This window comes from Agelaius phoeniceus, chromosome 4 (genome assembly GCF_051311805.1).
Source record: "Agelaius phoeniceus isolate bAgePho1 chromosome 4, bAgePho1.hap1, whole genome shotgun sequence".
NCBI classification, from domain to species: Eukaryota; Metazoa; Chordata; class Aves; order Passeriformes; family Icteridae; genus Agelaius; species Agelaius phoeniceus.
In genome coordinates this window covers 56,421,193-56,446,705 of record NC_135268.1, presented here as the reverse complement: position 1 = coordinate 56,446,705, position 25,513 = coordinate 56,421,193, and the positions used below count along the sequence as shown (strand labels likewise).

The window sequence follows — 25,513 nt, the reverse complement described above, 5'->3', positions numbered from 1 at the left end:
CCCCACATATCCAGCCCAAGTCATCCTACTAGAGCAGCAATTTGCAAAACCAACATTTGCACGTTCAGGAATATTAGTTTGAAAAGCTGCTTAAGGAGTTCAGAATCCCTGTTTTAAATAAAACCTCTTCTAACTGCAGTCAGAAAACACAATCCAATTTGAAATTTTATGCGGAGTGAAGCTCCTTCCTTCCTACTGGAAATGGTTTGGTAGGGTAACAAAGTCCAGACTCATCTAACATTCCCTCTCACTTAGCAAACCCAAGACAGACTCCCAGGTCTCACTGGATTATAAATCCACTCAAATTTTAATCTTCTGACATCTTTATCTTCACTATTACTATGTTAGGTCCTAGCAAAGTTTTCAAAACTTCTCACCATCATATAAATTAAAAAAAAAGTTGGAACTGGAAGAAAATCCTCCAAGTATTTAAAGTAATTTTATAGTCCACTGCTGATTTAAATAGGACAGGACACCCCAAACATCAGTGCTTAAAATTAGTCTGAGGTTAGTTATCAGCTCTGCAAACGTAACCTATTTTTGCTTCAGCCTTACAGCGGCACAGCTCTCTTCCTAAGGGAACCAGTTTCAGCAAGAGCTGATCCAGCTGCTCCTTGCCAGAAGGACCAAAGCTCAGTGTATTCCAGGGGGAGGGAAAAACAGAAATCTGATCAAATATATTAAACCACAGAATGGCTTGGGTTCAACCAGACCTTAAAGATGATCTAGTTCCAACAATCCTGCCATGGGCAAGGACACCTTCCACTAGACCAGGCTGCTCAAAGCCCCATCCCACTTGACCTGGAAAACTCTAGGGACTGAGCACCCACAACTTCCCTGGACAATCTGTTGCAGTGCCTCACCACCTTCACAGTGACAAATTTCTTCCTTATGTCCAATCTCAATCTACCCTCTACCAGAGTAAAACCCTTGCCCTTGTCCTGTTACTGGTAAGAGTTTTTACCACAGGCCCTGGTAAAAATCCTCACTCATTCTTCTAAAACCTCTGGAGGTATTTTAAAGGTTACAATAAGGTCCCCTTCCTTCTTTTCTCCATGCTAAACAATACCAACTTTCTCAGCCTGTCCTCCTAAGAGAGGTGCTCCAGCCCTGTGATCAAATTTTACTATAAATTCCTCATGGGATTATGCTGTCAAATCATATTTCACAAAAAATCACTACAAAATTACAATGGTGCAGTGTGATTTGATCTACAGTGTCACTTATGCTATTGCTTGTGTTGATCCTAAACAGTACCTGAAAACTTCCCAGCAGAGCAATTTCTACCTGGCCACACACACTTCACTTTATAGGACACGCTACTACAGTTCTGTCTGAGAAATACTTAGGGCTATGTTGGAAGAAAGCATTCTCCTAACACATCTGCATGCATTCTGAGTTTTCCTAAGTAATTTTAACAAGTTTGCAAGGGATGAACATTGTATGCATCATATTACATCATCATTGTGCTGCTTAAACATCTGTACTTTTAGTATTAAAATATTAAACTACTGCCATGTCAAACAGCAGTTTAATGGGAGACTAAATGGGCTTCTCATATTACAATCAAAACAATAGAAATACTGACATACTGTGGCACAAAATTAGTATAAATAGACTTTATTGAAGTCAGTACCCTTGTACTGAAGCCAAAGATTGTGTCTACAGAAGCACAAGTTGTAACATTTCACAACTTCTAAAAGGAATGTCAACAATTACAACGATCATGCATACCATGGTCGATAATCACATTTTTAGAAGCATTTTCAACCATTTCTAAAGAAATGCTTATAACATTGTTATATATAGAACTACTTTCAATAAACTGCAAAACATTGATTAGCTTTTCCAGTATGAGCTACAGTGTCAACACAAAAGGGAGGCATAAATGTTTAATTTATGAAATCAGAATGGAATATTTACTGTAAAGAAAAATTAAAAAGCTTTCAAATAAAGGCCATTATTGAACCAAAGTGAAGAGCACAACTTGAACTTTGAATCCTTTCATCTCTTAAAGCTGTCCTCTGAATAACTTCAGTTCAAAGCATAAATTCAGTACTGTGAGTATTCCTTGGACTGAAGTTTGGCAATGATGCGATCCAACTGTCTCTTTGCTTCGCACTGTGGAAAATTGCTCATGTCATAATATTGAGGGGCAATTTTCACCAGCCTGTCAAAAAAGGAGAAGCTCGTTACTGATACTCAAACTTTAAAATAAATTTTACAGAAATTTTACAACTGTAAAGGAAGGAAACAAAAGTTATCCATTATTTTCAGCTCATTCTGCAATTCTAAGACTAACTGAAATTTACACACATGCACACATTTAAAATGGCAGTGCCATCCTGAGCAAGTGCCCAAGTTCAAAGCAAAAAGCACGCACATGAGTCTCACGAGATGCTCCTGTCTGGCCATGTGCCCCTTACAGACTCTTGCTGCTGCTTCAGTACCTGCCATGGCAACCCACACAGCCAGAGCCTCTGCTTACTGTCAGAGTCCCTCAGCCACAGAAGTGTACACACACAACCACTTGTGTCAGAGTGCAGCTCTGCCTTAGCTGTTTTAAACTTAGAAGTACAACCAAGGCCACAGGATCCTGCTTTAGGTTAGTGTTTGTTGAACCAGGATTTCTAAGCAGGGATTCAAACACATTTTCCATTAAGATACTACAGACAATGTAAATATATATGTTGTGCTTTCCAGCTTATGAATCTTTAAACTCTTCCTGTACAACAGTAAAATTACAGCAACTGAAGAACTTCCCGTGTCCCCAAAGCTTACTACAACCTGGTAAAAAAAGTACAACCTTAAAGACAGGCAAGATGCTTCAGATCTCTGCTTGTGTGCAGAGATTCAGGCTTCTGATTTCCTTGATATATTTAGCTGATGAATAAGTATCATAACATGGGAAGCTGTATCACTATTATCATCTCTTTCCTTAGAATTTTAAGAAAGCATGAAGTACTGTTCAGAGCCTTCTGAAAAAATCAGACAGAAGAAGTCTTAGATCTTGAGAACAGAAGCACTGATACTGAGTTATCTCCTAACTAACTCAGGTATGCAAGTGGGTGCTAGGACATACCCCCAAACCTCACAACTCCAAGCAGCTCCAGGCTTACTAAAGTAACTAGTTCTAAGTCAAGCTGTGCACTGTACACAGAGTCCAGGCATCAGAGGTCTAACACAAAACTCATGAAAAGGCACAAGTACCCATAAAGAAAAGCTTCAGTCATCTACAAAGTCTCAGTCCATACCATTGCCATTCCTCAAACCATTTCTGTAAAACTACCTTCAGGAAAAGTGAAAAGAATTACTTCAACTTAAAAGAAGGGAAAAAAAAACCACCCCAAGAACTCTACAGTAGATCATATTTGTTGCAATACTTTGGCTTACCATTCTGGCTTGATGTCTGTACATGTCCGGATGTAATTCTTCGTTGTAAGGACAAACTCATTATACAGCACCCATTCTGGTTTGTGATCAAGAACAGTGGAGGGATGCAACTGCACCACCTGGTTATCTTTCACTGTTAAGTAATGCCCTGTTCGCTCCAAATGTGCCACCTAAATAAAAAGACATTTTTCCATTAACACAGGCAATTTTTAAATGAAGCAATTTCAAGCTGATTGTTAAGTGTTTTATACAAAACAAACAAAACCAACTTCCAAACCTCATCTAAATTTGGCACGTTACTTGACCACTTCAAGTATTCAAGGTTTTTTATAGACACAATCAAGATGCCAGATATTTTTGCTATCTACCATGGTACATGTATATTCTAATACACAATTCAAGCAACATACAAAAATAATTATCACCCAAAGAGAATAATCATTATTGGAACAGCAGCAATGCAAACACAAAGGAAGGGAATATATACTGGACAGGTTTGCAACATCTCACAAAGTCAACTGTGGTCTACAACAGACATCTGCTTCAAGCATTTCATTTGCAGTAGCCACTGTAGGGCCAGTAAGCCACAACATTATTCTTTTATGAGAGAGGTCTCACTACAGCATGAGCTTCAGAGCTGGAAAATGTAGGTTCAGCGACACACTTGTGCTGTGACCTTGGTGAAAATCAATTAACCTCGCTCTGACTAAGCTTCTTCCTCTATGAAAGGGAATAATGCCTGCCTTGCCAAGATGCTCTGATACCCAGCTCATTAAGATTTGGTAAAGCAGACAGTTATCCTTTGAATGATATCCTCTGTACCAACAGCTAATCTAACAGAACAAGTAACTAAAATTAACTCTTTGATACCAGTAGTTGAAAATAACCTCCTCTCATTATGTATATATACACACACACATGGAGTAAAAAGATTAAATAGGTTGGGCAATGGCTGAAAGACATCAAAAAAGACATTTATAATAAGATCATTAGCTGTTTTCCTTATTAAAGGAAAACAGACTGTATACTTCCTTGTTTTCTTGAATTCCTAGGTATATTTCACCTTTTATTTTTGCCAAGTCAAGAGCAAATTCCACCTATTAGATTAAAACCCCAGGCCTTCTAAAACAATAGCTACCTCAAGTTTTAAGCCAGAATATCTCTTTACTAAGAAATTACTTACTTTGAGTGTACTTCTCTTTAAAATGTTATGACATTAATATCCAGAACATGTTTTAGGAGTAGAACAAGATATTTCAATAGTTTGCAAATTTTGTCACACAAGATTTGAGAGATAACAGTTTATTTCAAGTCTGGGAAACCAGAAGATATTCCTTTAAATGGAGATTAACAGCACACTGTCTGTAATGATTTAGGCCTAATTTTATTTAGCTCAATAAAACATCTGTAACATTAAATATCAGTATAGGTGCAAACCAGACTAGACACTCATGTGTCACAGGCCTAGCACAAACACAGCACACCTTGCTGTAGGATTACAATTTTTTTCAAAGGAAGGTTTGTTTAAAAATCAATTTCATTTTTCAGATCAGAAGTACACAAGCATACAGAAGTATCTATTTTACCTGTTCTATTTCTTTCTAGAAAAGGACAGAACAAAGCGTTATTTAGGTTTTATTCTAGAAAAGTGTCCTGTTAAATTCAATACAATTTATCTTTGCCACCTCAGTCTCACTCATATGTATTAAAACAGCAAAGTCTTATACTCTACCTTTCCCAAATACAATTTTCTTTTACATGTCATTTGTAATGGTAGAGTTATGTTTCTTATTGACTTTGCATAATTCTGAAGCATACTCAAAGAAAAATAAGTGTTACAGAAATGTATCTCTTAATTAGCTTTTAATTTCCAGGGAAGGACAAGAATTAAAATAACCCCAATTATAAAGAAAATGTTTCCTTAGATCATTGATATCAGGGACAAGCCACCTTTAGGTGGTTATATATATACTATTGTGACTGGCATCAATCCTGAGGTAACAGTGAGCTGCAGTATTTATCCTCTTTAGCTGTTTCTACAGAGTGTGCTTGCTGGCACACACCTTGGTAAAGAATTTCAGGGTCAGTGATGGCAACTCTGTGGGGAAATACACAGTGAAGCTATGGCTCCAAAGCAAGCCACAGTGATCTGCCAGCTGCTGCATTTTCCTGCTCATTCCTGGCCTGCACTGTTCCAGCACAGATGACTGAGCCCATTCTTGCTTCTGCTTTGTAAGTGGCCTGCGAGGTCACTGAGCTGAAAGAATTTAGAATGGGCTCAGGCAGGCACCAAGGTTGACATAAGAAAGCAAACAAGGACAAATGGGAGGCTTCCATTGCTTCTCTGAAAGCCTGGCTTGGCAAGCATCATCAGTGCCTGTAGGAACAGGGGTGGTTGGACCAGGTGTCCTCCAGAGGGCCTTTTCACCTCATTCTGTGATGTTTGTCAGAGTATAAAGAGCATGAGTTTCCACAGAAACCACAGGATCATACAGAGTATGTCAAGGAAATAGGATCATTTTTGATGAGAATTGGTAGCAAGCAAGAGACTATAGAACATACCTGAGCCCTGAGATCCCAAAAGAATTAGGCTATTTGAACATGACTAAAAGAATGGGTAAGTGCCAAGCCAGCCCATGTATCTCTGCAAGAGATTACTCTGCAGCCCCTGAAAAGCCCACAAGGCTGATGATTTAGAGACAATTATAATCTTTCTATGAATGTGACAAACCCAAACAGAAACAGTGGCACATGCCACAAGAGGAAAAAAATGTTTCACTTCAAATTCTTACCACAATTTTGTTAAGAATTACACACCCTCCTCTGAAATTTTAAGTATGCCTGTGCTTATTTCTTAGCTATCATGTCATGGAACCTAGAGGGTGAAGTCAGGGGTCTTCAATCACACACTAACACTAAATCCAAATGCACTTGGAAGGTCAAAAGCAGGTACAGTATTACAAGTTCCAGCCCTTTCAGATTTAAGGCTATATACATTGTGACTCGGTAGTCTTGACAGACAGTTTAGAGAAATGATTGGTCTTTGTTCTTTCTGATAAACCAATGCCAGCATGCACCAAAGGAACCTTGGCAGTTGCCTGGATTTCCAAAATTTCTGCTTGGAGCACACGCAAGAGTGTTTCTGAATCTATTAAAAAGTTTTACAGCACTGTTCTGCATTCCTAAAGAGCAAAATGAATACTATTAAATGCACCACTGACCACCTTTGTGTTGTAACTTTATTTTATTAACATTCTATTATTGTAGGAGCCTGATTATGTAAAGACTTCAAAATATACATAATTCCATACAAGAAATAAGCACCAAAGACTGAGTAGCATCAGGAATGAGATTTTAATTAGAAGGCAAATCATCTGACATCCAACTTCCTGTACAGTATTGCTAATTTATCCTCTGTAGTGACCATGATATATATATAGCTTGTGTTTGACTATGCCAAATCTCCTAAGAAAGATTCCAAGCTTGATCTGTATATCTTTCTAGCCAAGAGGGCCAATGGTACCCTGGGGTGCATCAGGGAGAGCACTGCCTGCAGCATGAGGGAGGTGACCCTGCCCCTCTACTCAGCCCTAGTGAAACTCATCTGGAATGCTGTGTCCAGTTCTGGGCTCCTCAATACAAGAGAGACATGGAACTCCTGGAGCAAGTCCACAGAAGGGCTACAAAGATGGAAGGACTGGAGCATCTCTGTTACAAGGAAAGGCTGAGGGAGCTGGGCCTGTTCAGCCTCGAGAAGAGGGACCCCATCAGTGCCTCATCAGTATCTGAAGAAAGGGTGGCAGGAGGAAGGAGCCAGGCTCTCTTCTGTGGTGCCAAGCAAGAGGACAAGAAGAAACAAACAGAAATGAAGTTCCATTTGAACATGAGGAAGAACTTCTTTACTCTGCAGTAGCAGAGCACTGGAAGAGACTGCCCAGAGAGTTCGTGGTTTCTCTCACAAACAAATATCTCTGGGAGATATTCCAGAACTCTCTGAACACAATCCTGTGCCATGTTCTCTAGGATGAGACTGTTTGAGCAGGGAGGCTAGACCAGATAATCCAACTGTAGTCCCTTCCAACCCAACCTATTCTCTGATTTGAGAACACAGGACTTGCTTCCACCTTTAAATTTTGATTTAAACTATCAACTATCAGTTCTTGTTCTGTCTTCAATACTAGATTGAAAATACAATGATAAAAACCTAGGTTGCTTTTGTCAACTGATAAAAAACAAAATCACTAAGAGGAAGATGACCCATCCTGAAGTCATTTGCCTTTTCCAATTCGTTTCCTTATCTTACTTTCTGTGGTATAACTAATTTTTGCTTAGTTTTAACCATGGTTACTTCAGCTACTATTAACACTTTAAAGATTCTAAGCTTAGTTTTGAATGGGTATCAGAGATAAGCCTCCATTAAGGGGTTACCTATTCTTGTGACTTACTTTGATCCCCACCTAACAGTAAGCTACAGTATTTATCCTATTTAGATTTTTGCATAAAGTATGCTTAACAGAAGTAGGAGAAATAATCTACACCTAGTTCCATAAATTTATTACCAAATTATAAATATATTACACAGTACAATATGCCAATTCCTCTCCCTTTGTAAGACAGACTATGTTTGGAACAAAGTAATTGAGAAATCAGTGCTTCTCTTTTTCAAAGACCACCCTTGCTATATTTTACATATCCTTTGCATATTCTGATGTGTGATAGAGAAAGTTATTTTTAAAAGTTTTGCATTATAAGAACTAGAAGAAATCTGAGACACAGCACAAAAATTTTAAAAGACATTTAACTTGTCAATATCTATCTTTCCATAAGTTTTACTATATACAGAACTGTTGACAGTTTTAAATTATTTTACTATTCACTTTGCTTGTCTATGGTAGATTTACTGGAATTCAAATTTGCATTTAAATATGAAGGTAAAGAGATGATTCATCACCAGCAGAAATTCCACATTTATCTGTCTCTGACATGCAACTGAAGGCAGGTATACAGTACTTAGTACTGACTACATAACCAGTACAATTACAATAGTCAGTACAAGCCTATACTGTCTGACATAAACTACATATCTTGATTAGTACAGAAAATTCTACAGTGAATTTTTATGACTGGTTTTAGGACAGTAGGCAATTACCAAAGTCTAAACCATGCAGCAAATGAGAAGTATTTCGAGACAATGGCTACTACCGTGTTTTCTACTTCACACTGCCTTTTTAAATTTAGAAAGTTTGAAGAACCAGCTTCTGCTATGTGTTGTCCACACACCTCAGTACTTTACATGCAGAAGCTATCTAGAGTACATGCACACATTTCACAAGTGCCCACACTTGGAATTCCACCATGTTCTCTACTTAGAGGACAAAGGATGATGTATGCATTTCATTACTAGGGTTTTCTGAACAAGAGCCCCCAAATGCTACAGCCTGAATATTAGCTTGGAGAGGGTGTAATGTGTATACAGACTACAACTGTAAGTACTTCAGCTGCTGGTAAATAACATCTGAGTTTTTAAAATTTTTCTACTGAAGGTTTCCTAAAGAAACATGGAATTCACCATAAAAAGTTCAGAGCCAAGGTCAAATACACACCACACTATCGTGAAGGTTTAAAGAGCTGAAGAAACTCAAACTAAAATAGACCAATACTTGGAAGCAGAAGAGCAACAGCTGAAATGGCTTCCACTCCAAACAGCTCCAACAGGTCAGCTATACCTATATCCTGATACACCCCAAAAATTCTACTAGGCATTTTGTGTGAGGGAGGCAGTAAAGAACCTACTGACCATGGAAGCCCAAGCAGACTTCTTTAATTTTCATCTGCTTTAATTTTCATCTGCATGAGCCTACTTACTACTGTATTCACAGCAAAAATACTAAGTCAGATCTTTAAATCCTACAACACAGAGACCAAAAATCTACTTGCACCAACACTGGTGCAGCTCCCCATGCATGGGAATAGGTGTTTTCTAATAGGAAAACACCAATTAGAGGAAGAGTTTTGCTCCAAGTAACATAAAACAGAGAGCACACCGACTTCCAAGTACATGGCCTCCCCACAGGTCCAACTAAGTGCAAGAACGCATTGGGTATACTGCCAAACAAAAGTGCAGCTGTGACACTCAGACCTGCCTGGGGCCCAAAATGGAATGCTGGGCAGAACTGTTCTTTGTCTTTCAAAACATTTACAGAATTAAATGTGGAGGTGGGAATGTATTCTGAAGCATTTGCCAAGAAATATGCAGAAAACATGTCCCAAATTCAAGGACTGAACACAGTTACAGCCTACTTGCCTGAAAGGTTACAGCAAGTAAGGCTTTAGAACCATTTAATTATTTAAAAGCAGCCAACAGCCTTAATCTCGCATTTGCATTACACTGAAATGCAGTTGCTGACATTGATATTTCTGTATTCTGAAAACCCAGAACATGTTTTTGCTGCAGACTGGGCTGGCTGAGCCCCAGAGACAACACTTGGCAGGGGCGGTTTAAGGACAGGGTGCCCAAGTCTGTGCCCCAGTTGGGGTGTGTAAGCGCAGTGCTCGTCAGGCCCATGCCATCTTCACCTGCACAGCACTGACCAGCTGGCAGTGTTTGTGTTTGAACACCACCAGAGTGCAGTCCAAGGGAAAAATCAGGAAATGCAATGGGCACTGGTCGCCTCCTAAAGATAACAAGATTGTACTCTCCAGAAGTGAGCTTTTAGGCTCTAGCAGAGATGTTGCAGAGACGTGTCAAATGCTTTTTTGCTATGAAAAGCATTATCACAACAGTCCAAAATCAATGAGCATGGAGATCACACTTTGTATCTGCAAGAGCCAGCAAAGACACTCTAGCAGTCTTAAGGATGAATGTTGAAGAGAAAAAACACAGCAGGATGGGACTAGGGGGGGAACCAAAAAACCCCAAAACCAAACAAAAAATAGACAAAAACCCAAGCAGTCTGCATTCTAGATTGGGGCATTGCTTAACCTGAAATGCAAAGCATGCAGGTGGCAGCAGTGGAGACTGGCTTTCATAGCATCCTGGCTCAATTGGCAAATGCATTTCAAACAGTATACATCTTGAGATTACAGAAGTACTCCAGTATCTGACTCATGTAATTGAAAATTGAAATATAAATATGGAAAAATATACAAATGAAAATACTGTCTTTCTGTAAGTATCATGTTTTCATATTTACATATCACTGTACTTCCCCTTTTGGCATCAGATTACAAATAACTTTAGAACTACATATTCTTAAGTTACTTTGAAATGTTTTATGTAGTTACTTCATGAATGCTCATAGCAGAAAGGAGATTTTGATACTGATAAGACTGCCTTCAATTTTTCTTCCATATGACTAAAGAATGTGCTACTTGAGTCATCACCTAGCAACTTGACAAAGACTACATAGTAACATAGCTAGCCACATGCAATTTAAGCAACATTTATTAAGCTTTAGCAAACTATAACAACAATACTAACATTATGAGCCACATAAACACTGAACCACTTTCTCTATGAGAATACACACATACCTGCATGAAATACCCAGTAACTAATGCCTTTCTTATGTTGATGTAATAGTCTCGACTGGTAAAATCTGTGCTTCTACGAGGCAAATTAAATCTATCCATGATTCGTGACAGCTGCTGGCGTACATTGTCTGCAGACATCAGGGACCTGTAGTTAATGAAGTTGTCGTAACACCACTGAACCGACTCATGATCTGCAACATTAGAAAACATGAATCAAAATTAGAACAAGTAAATCAAATAGCAACTAACCGATTCATCAGTCAGATGAACCAGAAAAAATATCCATAAACTTTTATAAATGGTAACAACTCTTGGTTTATTCAGTTGATTTCCTGCACTAGGTAACTTGCCAAAACTCTTTTATCCAGGAAGCACGTGGTCAGGACAGAAGAAAAGCAGGGGTTTTCCCTCCCTCACCAATGTAACATAAATACAATCACTGCTGTTTTACTGAAATACCATACCACTAAATATTGGACACTTAAAAAATCCCACCCTGCAACTAGAAAAACCATCTTCCAAACTTGAAGTGTAAAACGTAACATGATGGCAGGACACTGCACAGCCTTTAACTGCAGCATGCAATGAACATACAAGATAACTGTACATAACTACGCTGTATCTGAGAAATGAAACTCTACTTCAATTAAACATTCAAAAGCTAAGAGCTATACAGTCTGCTCTCAAGGTGTGACACACCTCACAGTAGTTTCAGTAAATGTGACTGGTAAAATACAGCCACTGTAAGCGAACTCTGTACTCCAACTGCTGTTAGCTCTGAGAAATCTGATGAAACAGCAAGCCTCAGCCATTCTGTCAGCATCAATACCTGCATGTTTCACATCAAAAAACCTAGTTCTCCCAAGCTATTCTCTGACTTTTCAAGTAATGCTCTTCTAATCTTTGTCAGTTTAATAATCCAACAAAGCCAGTCTTAGGAATTAAAACTTAAGGTAACTCTTGGAAAGAAGAGACTCTTCTAAATTTGCACTGAAAAGAATGAAGGTTATGGAAGTCAAGATAAATCCAAGTTCTTTCTTGCACTTTACCTTACAGAATATATTTTAAATGAAGTATGAATAAAGCTGTTGAACAGTTATGATTCTACTGTACAGTACCATCGCATACTACTTGCTGAGCCAACTGAACTATGTATCATGGATAACCCATAAATGTTTTATATTGTTCTATATACAAACAGTAGAAGCATTTTGTCTTCTGATTCCAGAAGACCATTTACAATTTTACAAGATGATTCCTGAAATAGATCCATCCTTTGGTAACCTGAGTATTAAAGCAGTGGTTTCCAGAAACATGCACAAATTGTCTGCCAGATATTCTGCATCCTATTAATGAAAAAGCTAACAGGGAAAAAAAAGCAACACACATTTTTATTTACAGATGTTTCATAAAACTTTCTCAGCTGTTGTTTGTATTGTAAACTGAATGTATTTGTTGACTTTTGCACTTATTTTAGATTGTCATATAATGACAGTGTTAGAAGGTTTTATACAGAATTTCTAAATCGAATCTGTAACAGGAAGGGGCATTAAGCTGCATTTCTTTTTACTCAGGGTAAAAAGACTGCTTGTTTTTTGTTTGCTAACAGGAAAGTATAACTGGAGCTCCTAAATCCACATGGCTGGCAGTTTATAGCCATCTTTTTATTTGCCACCAATATAAGTCAGTTTAAAAAGTGGGTCACTTGCTCATTGTTGAAGAGAACTAGCTTAATCTCTTCATTCTTATCTTCTTTAAGCTGCTAAAATACACTTTGGCTATGTTGAAGAGGATCATATATTTTCTCTAAATTCCATCCACAGAAATTACATAATTGAAACATATGTATCATACAGTTCTATGTTACTTCTTGTTGATGCATCATGCCTTTGCCTCTCAATCTATTCCAAAGCCTTATTACAGAATTCCTAACTACATTAAGAAATCAGAATTAAAAAGGTTTTTTGTTCTAAGGCAATATCCTTCTCCAAATTCATGTTTTTTTCTGCACTGCTCTCCCTGAAAAAAAAATCACTAAGCAATTATGCCTATTTTTTATAATTAATGTTAAATAAACTTCCAATATTTCTTAATTAGAGGAACATTTGCTTCCTTCTGTCCAAGGTTACCCAGCATTGATTTAAAAGCCTGGCTTGTTTGCATGCTCATCAGTTTATTACAAGATTGCTTGGGTAGTTTTTTGGTTTTGTTTAACCCCCAAAGGAAAGTCGCACTTAAATAACAAAACCCAAGCCCTTCAAGTGTCCTTGGAACCCAGAAATGGAAGTCGGCAGCACAAAGCATAAATAATTTTACTAAAACAGACACAGACTTACTTTGCTTGAAAGCATGGTAGACATTCAGCAACGTCAAATGATCTCCATCTATGTGGGCAAACCTCATCTTGGCTTCATCTGCTGCTTTCTTTGCTTCCGTGGGGCGAACAAAACACTGTGGGACTAAACAAGGTTGGTATGGGCCCAACACAAACGCCCATATCGATGAGTCACGCATTCACAGATAGAGGAACAAGGCCTAGCTAGGTCAGTGCACAGAGCATAGGGCAGGGCAGGATGGCCTCCAACTGCATCTTGGACTGTTTACTACCTTGATTTGGTACATCAACACCTAACCACATCTGTAAGACAAGAGGGTTTCAAAGCTACAGAGTACCTGATTATTTAAATAGAATTATATGTATGCATCAAAATCTCTAGTCTGAAGGCCATCAAGGTTACTTACACAGACTGGAAGGTTAAACAAATCTTAGTTCAAATCCAGTGCTGATAGCTCTACCAGGAGCTAGAACCCCATGGAATTAAACACTTTAATTACAAATCTGCTTTTTCAGAAAGCCCCTACAATGTAAATATTTCTGAAACTGTAGTGTACTAGCACAGTCTAAACCAACTTGAGGTTTGATTATCACAAGTCTGTTACTAGACAGAACACACCAGTCAAGTCTCTTCCCACATGGTATTGCTATCAGCACTGGTATACAGAAACATGTGAATAATGAAGGTATTAATAAGTCTAAAGGCTGTGATGGTAGCGGTAGTGGTGGAAGGTTAAACCGTCCTTTGGCACTACTTCAAATAAAAAATATAGATCAAAAAATGCAACATGAACTTTATCATTAATATTCTCTTACATACATCTGACTGGTCTCACTTCCATCCAAAAATCATGTGTTACCATCTCTTTTCCAGCCACAAACTAGCAAAGACCACAAACAGTATTGCAGCCTACTTAATTCATGGTCTGTCAACATTCTACTAATCTGTAAGATTGATATCAATCCACAAGATCTTGAAAGTAGTTATAAAGAGATCTGCTGGAGCAGGGAGGTTGCACCAGGTCACCCACTGTGATTCCTTCCAACCTTACCCATTTTGTAATATACTTTATAGAGCTCCACACCAGAAAATAAATCAGTTTGGTTTTAAGTATAATTTTTAAGAGATTAAATTTCAATAACATTAATGATTAAATACTAAAAATCTTTTATCGTTTTCCAGCTGCTTGGGACTACATTAGTTTTCTCATCCCTGCAATCACATGAGAACACCTCTGCATATGACATATCCCTATCAAATGAGGGCTTTTTAATGCAGTGTTATGTAGTTTTTCTTTAGTCTTAAATTTGCATAGAAGCCCCAAAGCATGAGCTATTGTGAGCTGAATACCAGAGATGCAACTCGAGTAAAAAAATTCACACTGTAACAGTGAATCATGGTAACAAATCAACAAAGACCAATGCATTAAAGAAAATGGAAATGCAGGCATGAAATAAACACCCTGTATAATGGGTCCTGCATTTGAAAAAAAGAGATAACATCAAGTGTATTTTAATTTCTAATTCATACTATTAAAAGCAAAATCCAGATTATTCTATCACTGTCTTAAATCAGTCTTTTGAAAAGTAATAGTACTTTCCATACCACAGCATGACACCATGGCTCTTATAAAATGTAGTATAATCATTTAATCTGCTCATTTTTAATGCTATTTTTGCTCTTTTCTGTCACCTAGTTTCCCATTCAGTCCAAACTAAATACATGGATTCCAATCAACAACCTGACAATCTTTATGTGCACTTAATGCACCAAAATACACTATCTATTTATGCTGCTGGTTTAAAGTGCTTACTTTGGGAAACAGCCCTCACAAAGACCAGGACTATGGGTTTTTTAAGAGTAATGTTTTAGTTACAACCCATACATTAACCAGCTTCAATCCATTTTTCATTTTTTCCCCCAAAACTTATTTATCATTACATTAATTATGGTTTAAACCAAAGAAGATATCGTGGCCTGGGGAAAAGTAAATTGGAAAAGCAGTAAGCCAAATCAATTGAAGCCACAGACAAAAATACTAAACTGACTTGTTCTATAGTAGATACTGGGGGAGAAGGGGGAAGAGAAGAGAAAGACAGGCACCAACCTACCACCACCTCCGCAATTAAGGCTACCATTTATTTACCAATTAAAGAAAAATATTATGATTCTGCCCTGCCCATCTGCTCTGAGTCTGAACAATCATAACTCTGAAACAAACATTTTAACTTGTGCTTAAAAATGTTCATATAAATATACTATAAAACTAAACTGAAGCAACAGATTTTACACTTAGTCAAAACTTTTTTTTTTTTCTACCCAACCAAGTAAAGCATGTCAGCAATACACCTGAACTGTGGAGAGCCCGGAAAGTTATCACATCCCAAAGATAAAAGTGTTCTTATGAACCTGAGCACCCCCATTTTCATAACAGATTAAAACTTGCTGCTTGTCTAGTCATAAAACAAAGTCACTTCTACACAATGGGGAAATTAAATACAGGGTTTGCTTGGTAACATTTTCCTCTCATTAAGCTCTCTCAGCAAGCAGCTCTGCTCCGACACAGAGCTATTCATGTAGCAGCAGCAAAGTACAACTGTACACCTCAGTTAATTCTTATAAAGACACAGCTTCCTTCCAAGTTTCTTTTTTCCCTTTCAAAGTACTGACTGTTCTCCAGTTTTGCCATTTAGTAACTGAAAAATGTATCATGTACAAGCTTATGATTTAACAGAAATTATACTCTAATCCCTTTGGGAAGACTGTGACTTATCAAAGTGCAGAAGAATGCACAGTATGAAAGAGATTTTACTGCCTGAAAAAGTAGTGGTCGAGATGACATTGCTGGGCCTGACTGTGAACCTTAATGGAAATTTCTCTTCCACTAGCCTGGCTTCCCATCCCCAACTAATCATATATATAGATTTTTAACTGATGTTAGGAGCAAACACTTAGATCATTTTATGCTGTAGTTTTCAACATTACTACTCACTAGCTTCAAGGTCTCTACATAAATCCGTAATAACTGAACCCATATATGAAGTTTTAAAAAGCAAATCTAATTTTATTAAGAATATATTTATGTTATTTTTCTGATGTGGGAAAATTAAATTTTCCCCAAACTGACCATCTGCAATTTGTTTAGTTTCTCTTTTCCTGCTATTACCTGACAACATGGCAGTAATAGATAGGACCTCATTAGAACAGTTGTAGTCACAGCTTGCAATAACCATTTTAGCCAGCTGTGGATCCAATGGAAATTCAGCCATCATGGATCCCAACTCAGTCAAGTCTCCATCATCATTTAAAGCAGCCAGATAATTTAAAAGCTCTAAGGCTCTCATCAGAGTTTCAGGAGCTGAAAGAAAAAAAATATGTAAATTCGCATATTACCCAAACGCTCTGAATCAGCAAAAACCAAGGAAGCACAGACTGTTACTAGGTATCTTTTTTTTTTTTTGGTTCTCCATTCACTAGCGTCCAAATGCAAAACTGTTGCCAAATCCAGCAATACACGCCCAAGCATGAATGAATGGGGGCGGCAGGGAGGGAACACTTATTTAGAAAAGCTTTAAAATTAATCACAAGCTTTGAATATTCGAAGATTACTGCTCTTCAAAATTCAGACAGCAGTGGCATTGTGAAATATTCAGTACCAGTAATATCACTTCTTCCTGCAGATACTTTTTCCCTTGTTCCATACTAAATAAATCAATAGTCCCAAAATTTCAGCCGTTAACCCTAGATACATATAGCCTTTCAGAAAGCCACTAAGAATGTTCTCTTTATCTTGCATTCCTCACACAGCCAGTAGTAACCACAAAGAAAAATAAAATTAAATCCAAAAGTCTTTCTGCTAAGCTGTCATACATGTTACACAGAACAAAGACTTTAACTGTTCTGTAGAACTATTTTAAAACTTACATACTAGGTCAGATTTTTATTTAAGGGGAAAAAAACAACTAATTCACCTATTTATATATGACAGATTTACTTTTCTGATTAGCAATACCACCCAATTATTTCTGAAGCATATATGAACATTTAAAACTTAGAAGAAAGATGCATAAAAACTACAGTTAGAACCAAACCATGTATTGAGCTTTAAAAACACAACCCCATTTTATTTACAAACAGTTGTTACCTGATTGTACAATTAGAATGTGCAATCAAGGTGATAAATAAAAACCTCAAGTAACAGACTTTGTAATGCCAAGAATTTGCTCTTATTCTCTGAAGGCAAGGGGCTTTCAGTAGCTTCCTTGGTTCCACTAAAACCTCTTACACAGAAAGAAAAAGCTTGCTTGGATATGACACAGAGCACTAAATTTCAGGATAAACAAATGACAATTCCTTACAGATTACAATTTAAAAAAACAGAAAAAAAACAATGAGAAAATTTATTCCATGTTGTCATTATATAAAGTAGTCATAAAAACAAAGATTGTAAAGATGGAAAGAGATACCTGGAGGATCCATAAAATCAAAGTGCACCAAATCATCTATACCAAGCTTCTTGAGCTGTAATACTACAGATCCTAAGTTAGACCTCAAAATTTCAGGGTATGTGTTGTCCTGGGGGGGTGAGGGGGGGAAAAAAAAAAGAAAATTTGTAACACTTCTTCAGATACTTTATACTATATAAGTATTCAAATTCTCGTTTTGTTTAAAACCACAACACTCAACAACCTGAATCAGACATCCTTATAAACACAATGTAAAAACCACATCTTACCTGCATTTCAGTTTTGTAGGCTTTCTCTGTATAAAGCCTGAAGCACTTGCCTGGTCGAGTACGACCAGCACGGCCAGCTCGCTGCTGGGCAGACGCTTTACTGATGGCAGTCACCAACAGAGACTCCACTCTGATCCGAGGATTGTACACCTATTTCAAAGTGGAGGCAGAGCAGGACAGAAGGTTAAAGAATAAACAATGTTCATGGATAGGACAACTACCCAAACTGCTTTAAACTTATTTTTAAACACAGCTTCTGCACAAGTCGTATGTATCTGAAAACGAAAAAAAAAAAAAAAACTGGCTACAAAAGACTGTGGAGAGCTTCAGATACAACTGCCTAGAGAACAGCATTTTTTTATTCATCTGTTAACAGCAACTCCTGCCAGGCTCCCTGTTCTTAAATGTATTTTTAGATAGGATTTTCATGGCAAATGGAATGTGTCCAATTTGTTCTACAGAGTGCTAAGCACTCATGGTGCTTAAAAAATCCCATAAAAATGCTGTCTTGATATAACTACTGATGTCTTAAGTTTTAGCTTTCATATTTTCCAGATTCTGTACTGCCTTAGTGTGTAACTCTGAACTTCATATAAAGTGTTAGCAAGTTCTCTTCACAGTTTAGTTAGACAAAACAATCCTTTTCCAGCCTGAGAACCAAGGACACCATTACACCGTTACAGCTTCAGGCCCAAAAAGCGTAAACAATGGTGAACTGAAGAAAGCAATTTGGGAGGATGAGACTTCATAACCTGAACATGTAATTGGACAACTAACCCCAATATGTAAATCAACCAAAACTTACAAAAGTGTGAAAACTCAGACCAGGCATCCATCTTGGGTAGAGCCAGAGCCAGGCTCTTGTACTGCCCAAGGTGTATCCTTTGAAGGCCTTTTAATAAATACCTACTTTATTCCTCTAACTCTGCCCAGCCTCTGTTCCAGGTAGCCTCTCAAGGCTACAAGGTTGAATAATCATACTCAAGATCAGAGAAATCTAACATTAAGGTTTCATGCAACTGTAAAGATCAGACTGATGACAAAACTGTATTTCAAGGGTACATGCAGACTATGACAGTACAAAATATCTGCTGGTATTTACTGTAAAACTTCCACTGCAGTCATATCTAAACAGCAGCACTGCCAGCTCAATAGGGCTCATGGAAAAGAACACACTGAAAACAAAGGCAGTAGTCAAACAGCAGTGTCAGCTGAAGACATTTTCAGCCCATGTTTTAAGACCTTTCTGGTATGATTCAGTATAAAATATGTACAGAAACCTTAGTTCTTATACTGGAAGAATGCAAAAAGAACTATTTGTGAAAAAAGTTCAGCCTTAATAGTGATTGAAATTTGTGCATAAAAATACACTGGCTGTACTCATGTTCTGCTGTGTGTCTGGCTCATTTTGCAAAAGTTAAAAAGGCTGAAAATGTGTACACTATTAAAGGAAAAGACTAAGAAACCAAGTTATAAAGAAAGCTACATTTAGTGAAAAAAACAAATGAAGCCAGTGACATTCATATTTTATTTTATGTAGTTACTGGGTTAACTGTAGGAAAGCTACTTCAGTTCCTCTAAACTATGAAGTTCCAAGAACCACAATACAAGCTTGATTACAATCTTCAGGGCTGCAACAGTACATGATAAATACTGACATGAAACAGCAGGGATCATTTCTTCTCATTTTAGTGCTGGAGTTTTCTACAGTGACTTAAAAGAGAAGGCTTCTAGAACCACTTTTATTTACTTTCATACAATTTGTTTTACTTGAGCATCTTCAAGCATAGACTAACAGTACAAAACTGCCCTTCCTAAAGTATCTAGAAAAAACTATATTCCAAGTCAAACACCAAATTCTCACATTTCTTTCTTTTTTAAAAAAAAATATTCTAGCTAAAGTTCGCAGACTAAGTGCAAACCGTAAAAATTGTAAGTTAAAAAACAAAAAAAAAAAAAAAATCCAAACCAACCAAATTCAAGATTTCAACCGTAAAAAGGTCTATCAAGTGTTTGCAAAGAGAAGAGAAGCCTGAGCAAACCAGATTCCATCACCTTTCCTACTATAAAGAGAAAAAAAATGGTACTTACCTTCTGTTTTGCAAAGCCAGGATCAATCACAAACACCACGCCATCTATTGTCAATGATGTCTCAGCAATGTTAGTGGACACCACAACCTGTCAAAAAAAAAAAAAAAACCAAAACAAAACAACAAAACCCCAAACAACTAAATGAAACTACTTCATCCTAAAGATGAAGGGCTCCAATTCTGTCTCTGCACAAATAACTTTCAGTAAACTTTCCATCACCTAATCAATCACTACCAGAGCTCCTCTCCAACACTTTCACAGGATGATCTGAAATCAACCAGAGGAACTTCTAGTGAAAAGAAAGCAGTTTTCATCCCCTGTTTTTTGCTCCCCCATGAGTATATTTAACATAACAAATGTTAGTTGAGTAAAAGAAGAACAAAAATTTAACCTGTGAAACCACTACTCAATTTTTTCTCACATATTGCTAGTACAAAACAGCAAGTTATACTGGAACTCTTTAACATCAAGAAGTAATTCTAGCTTTTTACCTTTTTCTGAAAGCCTGAACACGGTAATCTGGTTAAATAATATTAAATTAAATGTTATAACCAGAACAGGATTTTTTAAATTTGGTTTGAAATAAAGCTGTTACCAACACATTCCAGCTACAATTGTGAAAATATGTATTTAATTTCTACTGTCTTTTTCTATCACCAGATAGTCAAACACCTTTACAAATCTTTAATGTTACATTCTTAGCCTTTCAGAAGGTTGAGTCACATGCAAAAATTAAAGCAAAGGTGACTACCAGAGTTCCAAGGCTTGATTTGCCACCATTTAAACTTTTATGTCCAGAGACGCAGTGTAACAAGCTGTGGATACCATTAGCTCTCATCCCAACAGTGACCACACTGAATCAGGTTATTACATGCTATTATCTCAGGAAAGATCCAAAGCCTGCTCAGGACTTTATCCTAAGTGCTCACCCTTCACTTCCTAACTCAGAGCATTCTGTCATTAGTGCTTTCAGTTTATCAATTAGAACTGGAGAGACCCCTATACTTAGTTCAGAATTACAATGAGGCCAGTGACTGCTGATTTCCCTTCCTGCTTGCTGATCACTTTGCCAGTCAGCTACTTATCACACTCAGCTTGCCTCTTCTTAAGGTCTAAGCTTGCCCAAATACTACAATATATTGAAAGCAGTATTTTAGGAAAAACACTGACAATTATTTTGGAATTACAGTGTTTCACCCTAAAATGACGTGCTACTTAGAATTCCTCAAACAAACAGAAAATACTGTGCACATCATTCACAGGTGACCTGCACAAATTAGTCAGGAGATAACAGCTACAAATATCAGTGCAAGTCAGTGCAAAATCTCAATACATCTTCATTAAGAATTTGTAAGGAATTAAATATACAAATTAAACTCATACTCTCACATTAGAGCTCTAGTCAATCCACATTTAGCTTTCTGCTATAGAGTATACCTCATTTAAGTTTTGTGTTTTTCTGTTTCTGCTAATGTACAGAACCATCCACACCCAGATTTTTGAGCAGAGACAAAAGGTTTTTATCCTGCTTTTAACCATTGATTTCTATCAGGACACTTCAATATCAGAAACTCAATACAGTTAGTGTGCATAGTCCACAGTGGTACAACAATTTAATTTGTACCTGAATTCACTCAATCTATACAGAATTTTCCTAAGGTAGAAGGAAAAAAGTTATTTATACAGTGGATTCTATTGCACATACAGGTATCATTTGTTAATGTCACATTGCTTAAAAAATGACAATGACTGTAAAAAAGGAAGAAACTTTTAAAAAGGCTGAAGAAATAATATCTTTCAAGTCTAAATCAAAGTACAAATCTACTTGAACATCAAACAATTGAAATTAGCACTTAACTATATAAAACAATGATTTATAATTAACCTTAGGTATAGTTTTGCAGTTTCTGAGATTAATTTGAAAACTTTGTTTTGAATATTAAAACATACATAGTATCTACATCTAAAAACAGATCTGTACTGCATATGTATTAACTAGGAATGCTTAAGGCTGCTGAAACAGAAACTAGAATGCAGGTTGACAAGAAGGGATAGGATGACAAGGAGCCTTTAACATAGGACAATAGAAATGTTAAGTCATCTTTGTCTTTCTCAATTAAAAAAACATTCTTAGTAATTAATCAGAATATTTGTCTGTAATCTTAAACCTTCTCACAATAACAGCTGCTTTCTTAGCTCAAAGAGGAAAAAAAAGTGCAAAGTTGTCAAGGTGCATCACTACCAGCTGTTACCACCACTACTACAGCAAAATGCCAGACTGCTTCCAGCGTCTCTCACTCCATGAAGTTAAAGCTCAGGAGATAGTTAGACAGTTACTGCAAGCACTTCACTTACACTTGTATGACCATTAGAGCCTTTGAAAGGATTCAGATCAGCTACTAGCTCCCTCCTCAGCAGTGCTAAAATCTAAGTTCAACTCCCACAAAGGACAGGATGAAAACAGACATTTTCTTAAATAGACAGGCACAGCACCACTTTACAGTTTCATTTTACAAACCTTGATCACTAAGACTAACTAAAACTAAACCAACATTAAAAAAAATTACAACACAGATGCACTTTCACTCGTAGTTAGATTTGTTATGGGGATAAAAAGTAAAATGTGGGAGCCAGAATATTTCAGCCAAACATGAAAACTAACATCATAGGTCTAAGTCTGTTGCCCACATGCTGCGCCTGCTTTTCCCTATAGCAGGCATCTTTTGGGAATAACAACTTTTCTTGTAGTAAAACAGCCGCTACACCAAGAGTGTCCTCCTCTCAGAGACTGGTACTGGCTCTGTCATTTCAATGTAACAAAAACAACACTCTGCACTTGTTATCCTCTTATGCAGAAAACCAAAACCTGCCTATTCTGAAGGGCATAGTTTTAAACATGAGTGAAAATTTAATTAAATGCACAGCTATCACTTATTATTTAAAAGCAATTCCATTCATTTAAGTCATTTGCAAATACAATTTTGTTGCAGCATTAGTTTCATGATTTGAGACTGAATGCTTTCTGCAATCTACTTCTGCAGGAAGGGGAAGATAATTTCACTAAATTGAATAACTGATTTATTCTTCCAGAACACTAGAAAGTTGTCACTAGTATTATACACGCATTGTACTGCACAAAAAACAAAAATAATCAAGGAACAAACCCTGCCTAGAGCACATAGTATGATTCAGCTTTGACCTTCAAAATCTTAGCTTTGTGACTGCCAGTTCTGCAGAGCAGGAGTTTTAGTTTTAGGAAGCTTTAATATGACTCCCTTCTAAAAAAACACATAGCTTCTACTGTGGATTACTGGAGCATTGACATTAGAGTTTTTCAGTTTCTCAATCCATTTTGCCTAATGAAAGAACCTCAATTCCTCATTTATTACTATCCAAAATACAAACCTTGAACTTCAACATACTTGTTTTAACTTGCACCTTCTCATAAACCTTAAGAAACAGATAAAACCTGCCTGACAATCTACCCCTAAGAGACAGCCCAAATTGTCTCAAAAAAAAAGGAAGGAGAAAAAAGCACATTTAAAAATAATTACTTATGGAAAAAATCCCATCCTCCACATAAGTCATATTTCACATAAGAAACTTAAATGAATGCCATTTCTATTCAGTCAAATCAAACTGTTAGCACAATATCCTGGCCCTATTCAGATGGATGACAGAACTTTGATCTGTACGGAGAGACAAATTTCAAGTTACCTAAAAACTGTAATGTGATAAAATATTGGATTTTTAAGGCTTCATTAAAAATACCCTTGTACTCGTTGCTGTAGAAATATATTTAAAGGAGCTGAAAGGCATATTTCATGACACATGCAACTATGAGTAGCTACTTCCAGAACAGAATACTAACACAGCTTAATATTTACCTTTCTTCCTATTGCTCCATTTTGTTTTTTTGGTGGGGGAGGTTCAAATATTCTTTGCTGTTGCTGTGGAGGAAGGGTAGAATACAATGGAATGATTTTTATGTCACCAACTTCAGGACCTAAGTCATCAATTTCACGTTTTATCCTCTTGCAGGCTTCATCAATCTCCTGCAAAACAAAAATACTGGTTAGAAGAGAACTCCATGGAAGAGGAAGCATATTTAGAGCGCCTATGACAATCAGATTAAGTATACACCCTGAAGAACAATCACAATAACTTCTACTTTAAAAAATAAAAAATCAATCAAGGTGCTTACTGAATCTGCAATCAAATTTCCACAATACTTCAAGATGTTTCAGCTTCTATACTCTAATGAACAGCATAATTTGCATTCAACATCCTTTTTCTTTTAGTCATGTTTCCTAATTAAATCTCTACAAATTGTACTAAAATTGAAATCTCTCACCCTGGAATATTAAACTGCACTCATGACCTTTTCAATTTTCACAATCTGAAGGAAATTGATGTGCAAGATATTTAAAATAAGCCAATTAAGCTTTAATGTCACGTATCACTAATGCAATTATATGGAAGATTTGCTTCATTGTACCTAATGAGAACAAACACCTTTACAGTATAAACATGGAAACTCAAAACCAAACCTCTCAATCCTAGGCTTCAGATCTTACTTCAGAATTAAGTGAAATTCCATTTAAGCTTAAGAAAAATCAGTGAAATTCTCTGAAGATGAAAGATGTTTTATGCTTTTTTCTACAATAGTATTTTCTAGCCTATTTTCTGCTTACCATACAAAACAGTTCACCACAGCCCAATTGTTCTAAGTTCATTTCATTTTCAAACTACTACATTTAAGCCAGCTAGGTGACCAATCGTTATGACAAGATCTAAGTAAAGCTGGGTTGCACAGAAATTTAGGTTAATGAGTAACACCATTCATTACCTCTAACTTAAAAATCCCAACAGAGCCTTCACTAGAGTAACTAAGAGACACGCTGACCAACTCTGAACCACGGAGGGGAGAATAAAGTCATGACAAAAAGCAACAGTAGACAAAAGCAAAAAAATTTACTACAGCATTCTCTGAGAAAAGAGGAGAGACCTCCCTTACCACATTCACTAGCCTGAAGCTGAAGTGAAACTTTCGACCCTAAAGCAAATACACAGAACTGGTAATCTGAAGGTCCTGTAAAAGGACTGCTTTAAAGTGATTTGAAAGGCAAAAGCAATCTCCATTTTAGAAATCATAAATTCAGGTAGATCTACACCAAATCTGGGTCGTTCACTTGTTTTTAAAGAGACATTTACACTCTCAGCACAAATGCATTGAGTATGTTTTAAAGAAGCACAGACAATACTTGTTCTGTATTGACCAGTATATACAATTTAATGTAAGCATGGCAAAAGCCAAATCAGCACTGGATAAGCATTGGCATACCAATTCAGGATTTTCCATGATTCTAACTGTACGCAGAACCACAGACAGATGATAACCAAAACTGGTATCCCCAAGCAAACA

General features: G+C 36.9%; 1 protein-coding gene across 1 annotated transcript in view; it reads right to left on the bottom strand.

Moving 5' to 3' along the window:
• Positions 1-1,604: 1,604 nt before the first annotated feature.
• Positions 1,605-25,513, bottom strand: part of DHX15 (DEAH-box helicase 15) — a 45,158-nt gene continuing 21,249 nt past the window's right edge. Inside the window, exons 6-14 of the mRNA XM_054632486.2 lie at positions 23,976-24,143; positions 20,089-20,175; positions 17,998-18,147; positions 17,729-17,837; positions 16,429-16,620; positions 13,263-13,385; positions 10,927-11,117; positions 3,394-3,563; positions 1,605-2,170 (exon numbers count right to left, since the gene is read on the bottom strand). Coding sequence (XP_054488461.1) covers positions 2,053-2,170; positions 3,394-3,563; positions 10,927-11,117; positions 13,263-13,385; positions 16,429-16,620; positions 17,729-17,837; positions 17,998-18,147; positions 20,089-20,175; positions 23,976-24,143 — 1,308 coding nt within the window. The 3' untranslated portion in view covers positions 1,605-2,052. The remainder of the gene's footprint in view (positions 2,171-3,393; positions 3,564-10,926; positions 11,118-13,262; positions 13,386-16,428; positions 16,621-17,728; positions 17,838-17,997; positions 18,148-20,088; positions 20,176-23,975; positions 24,144-25,513) is intronic.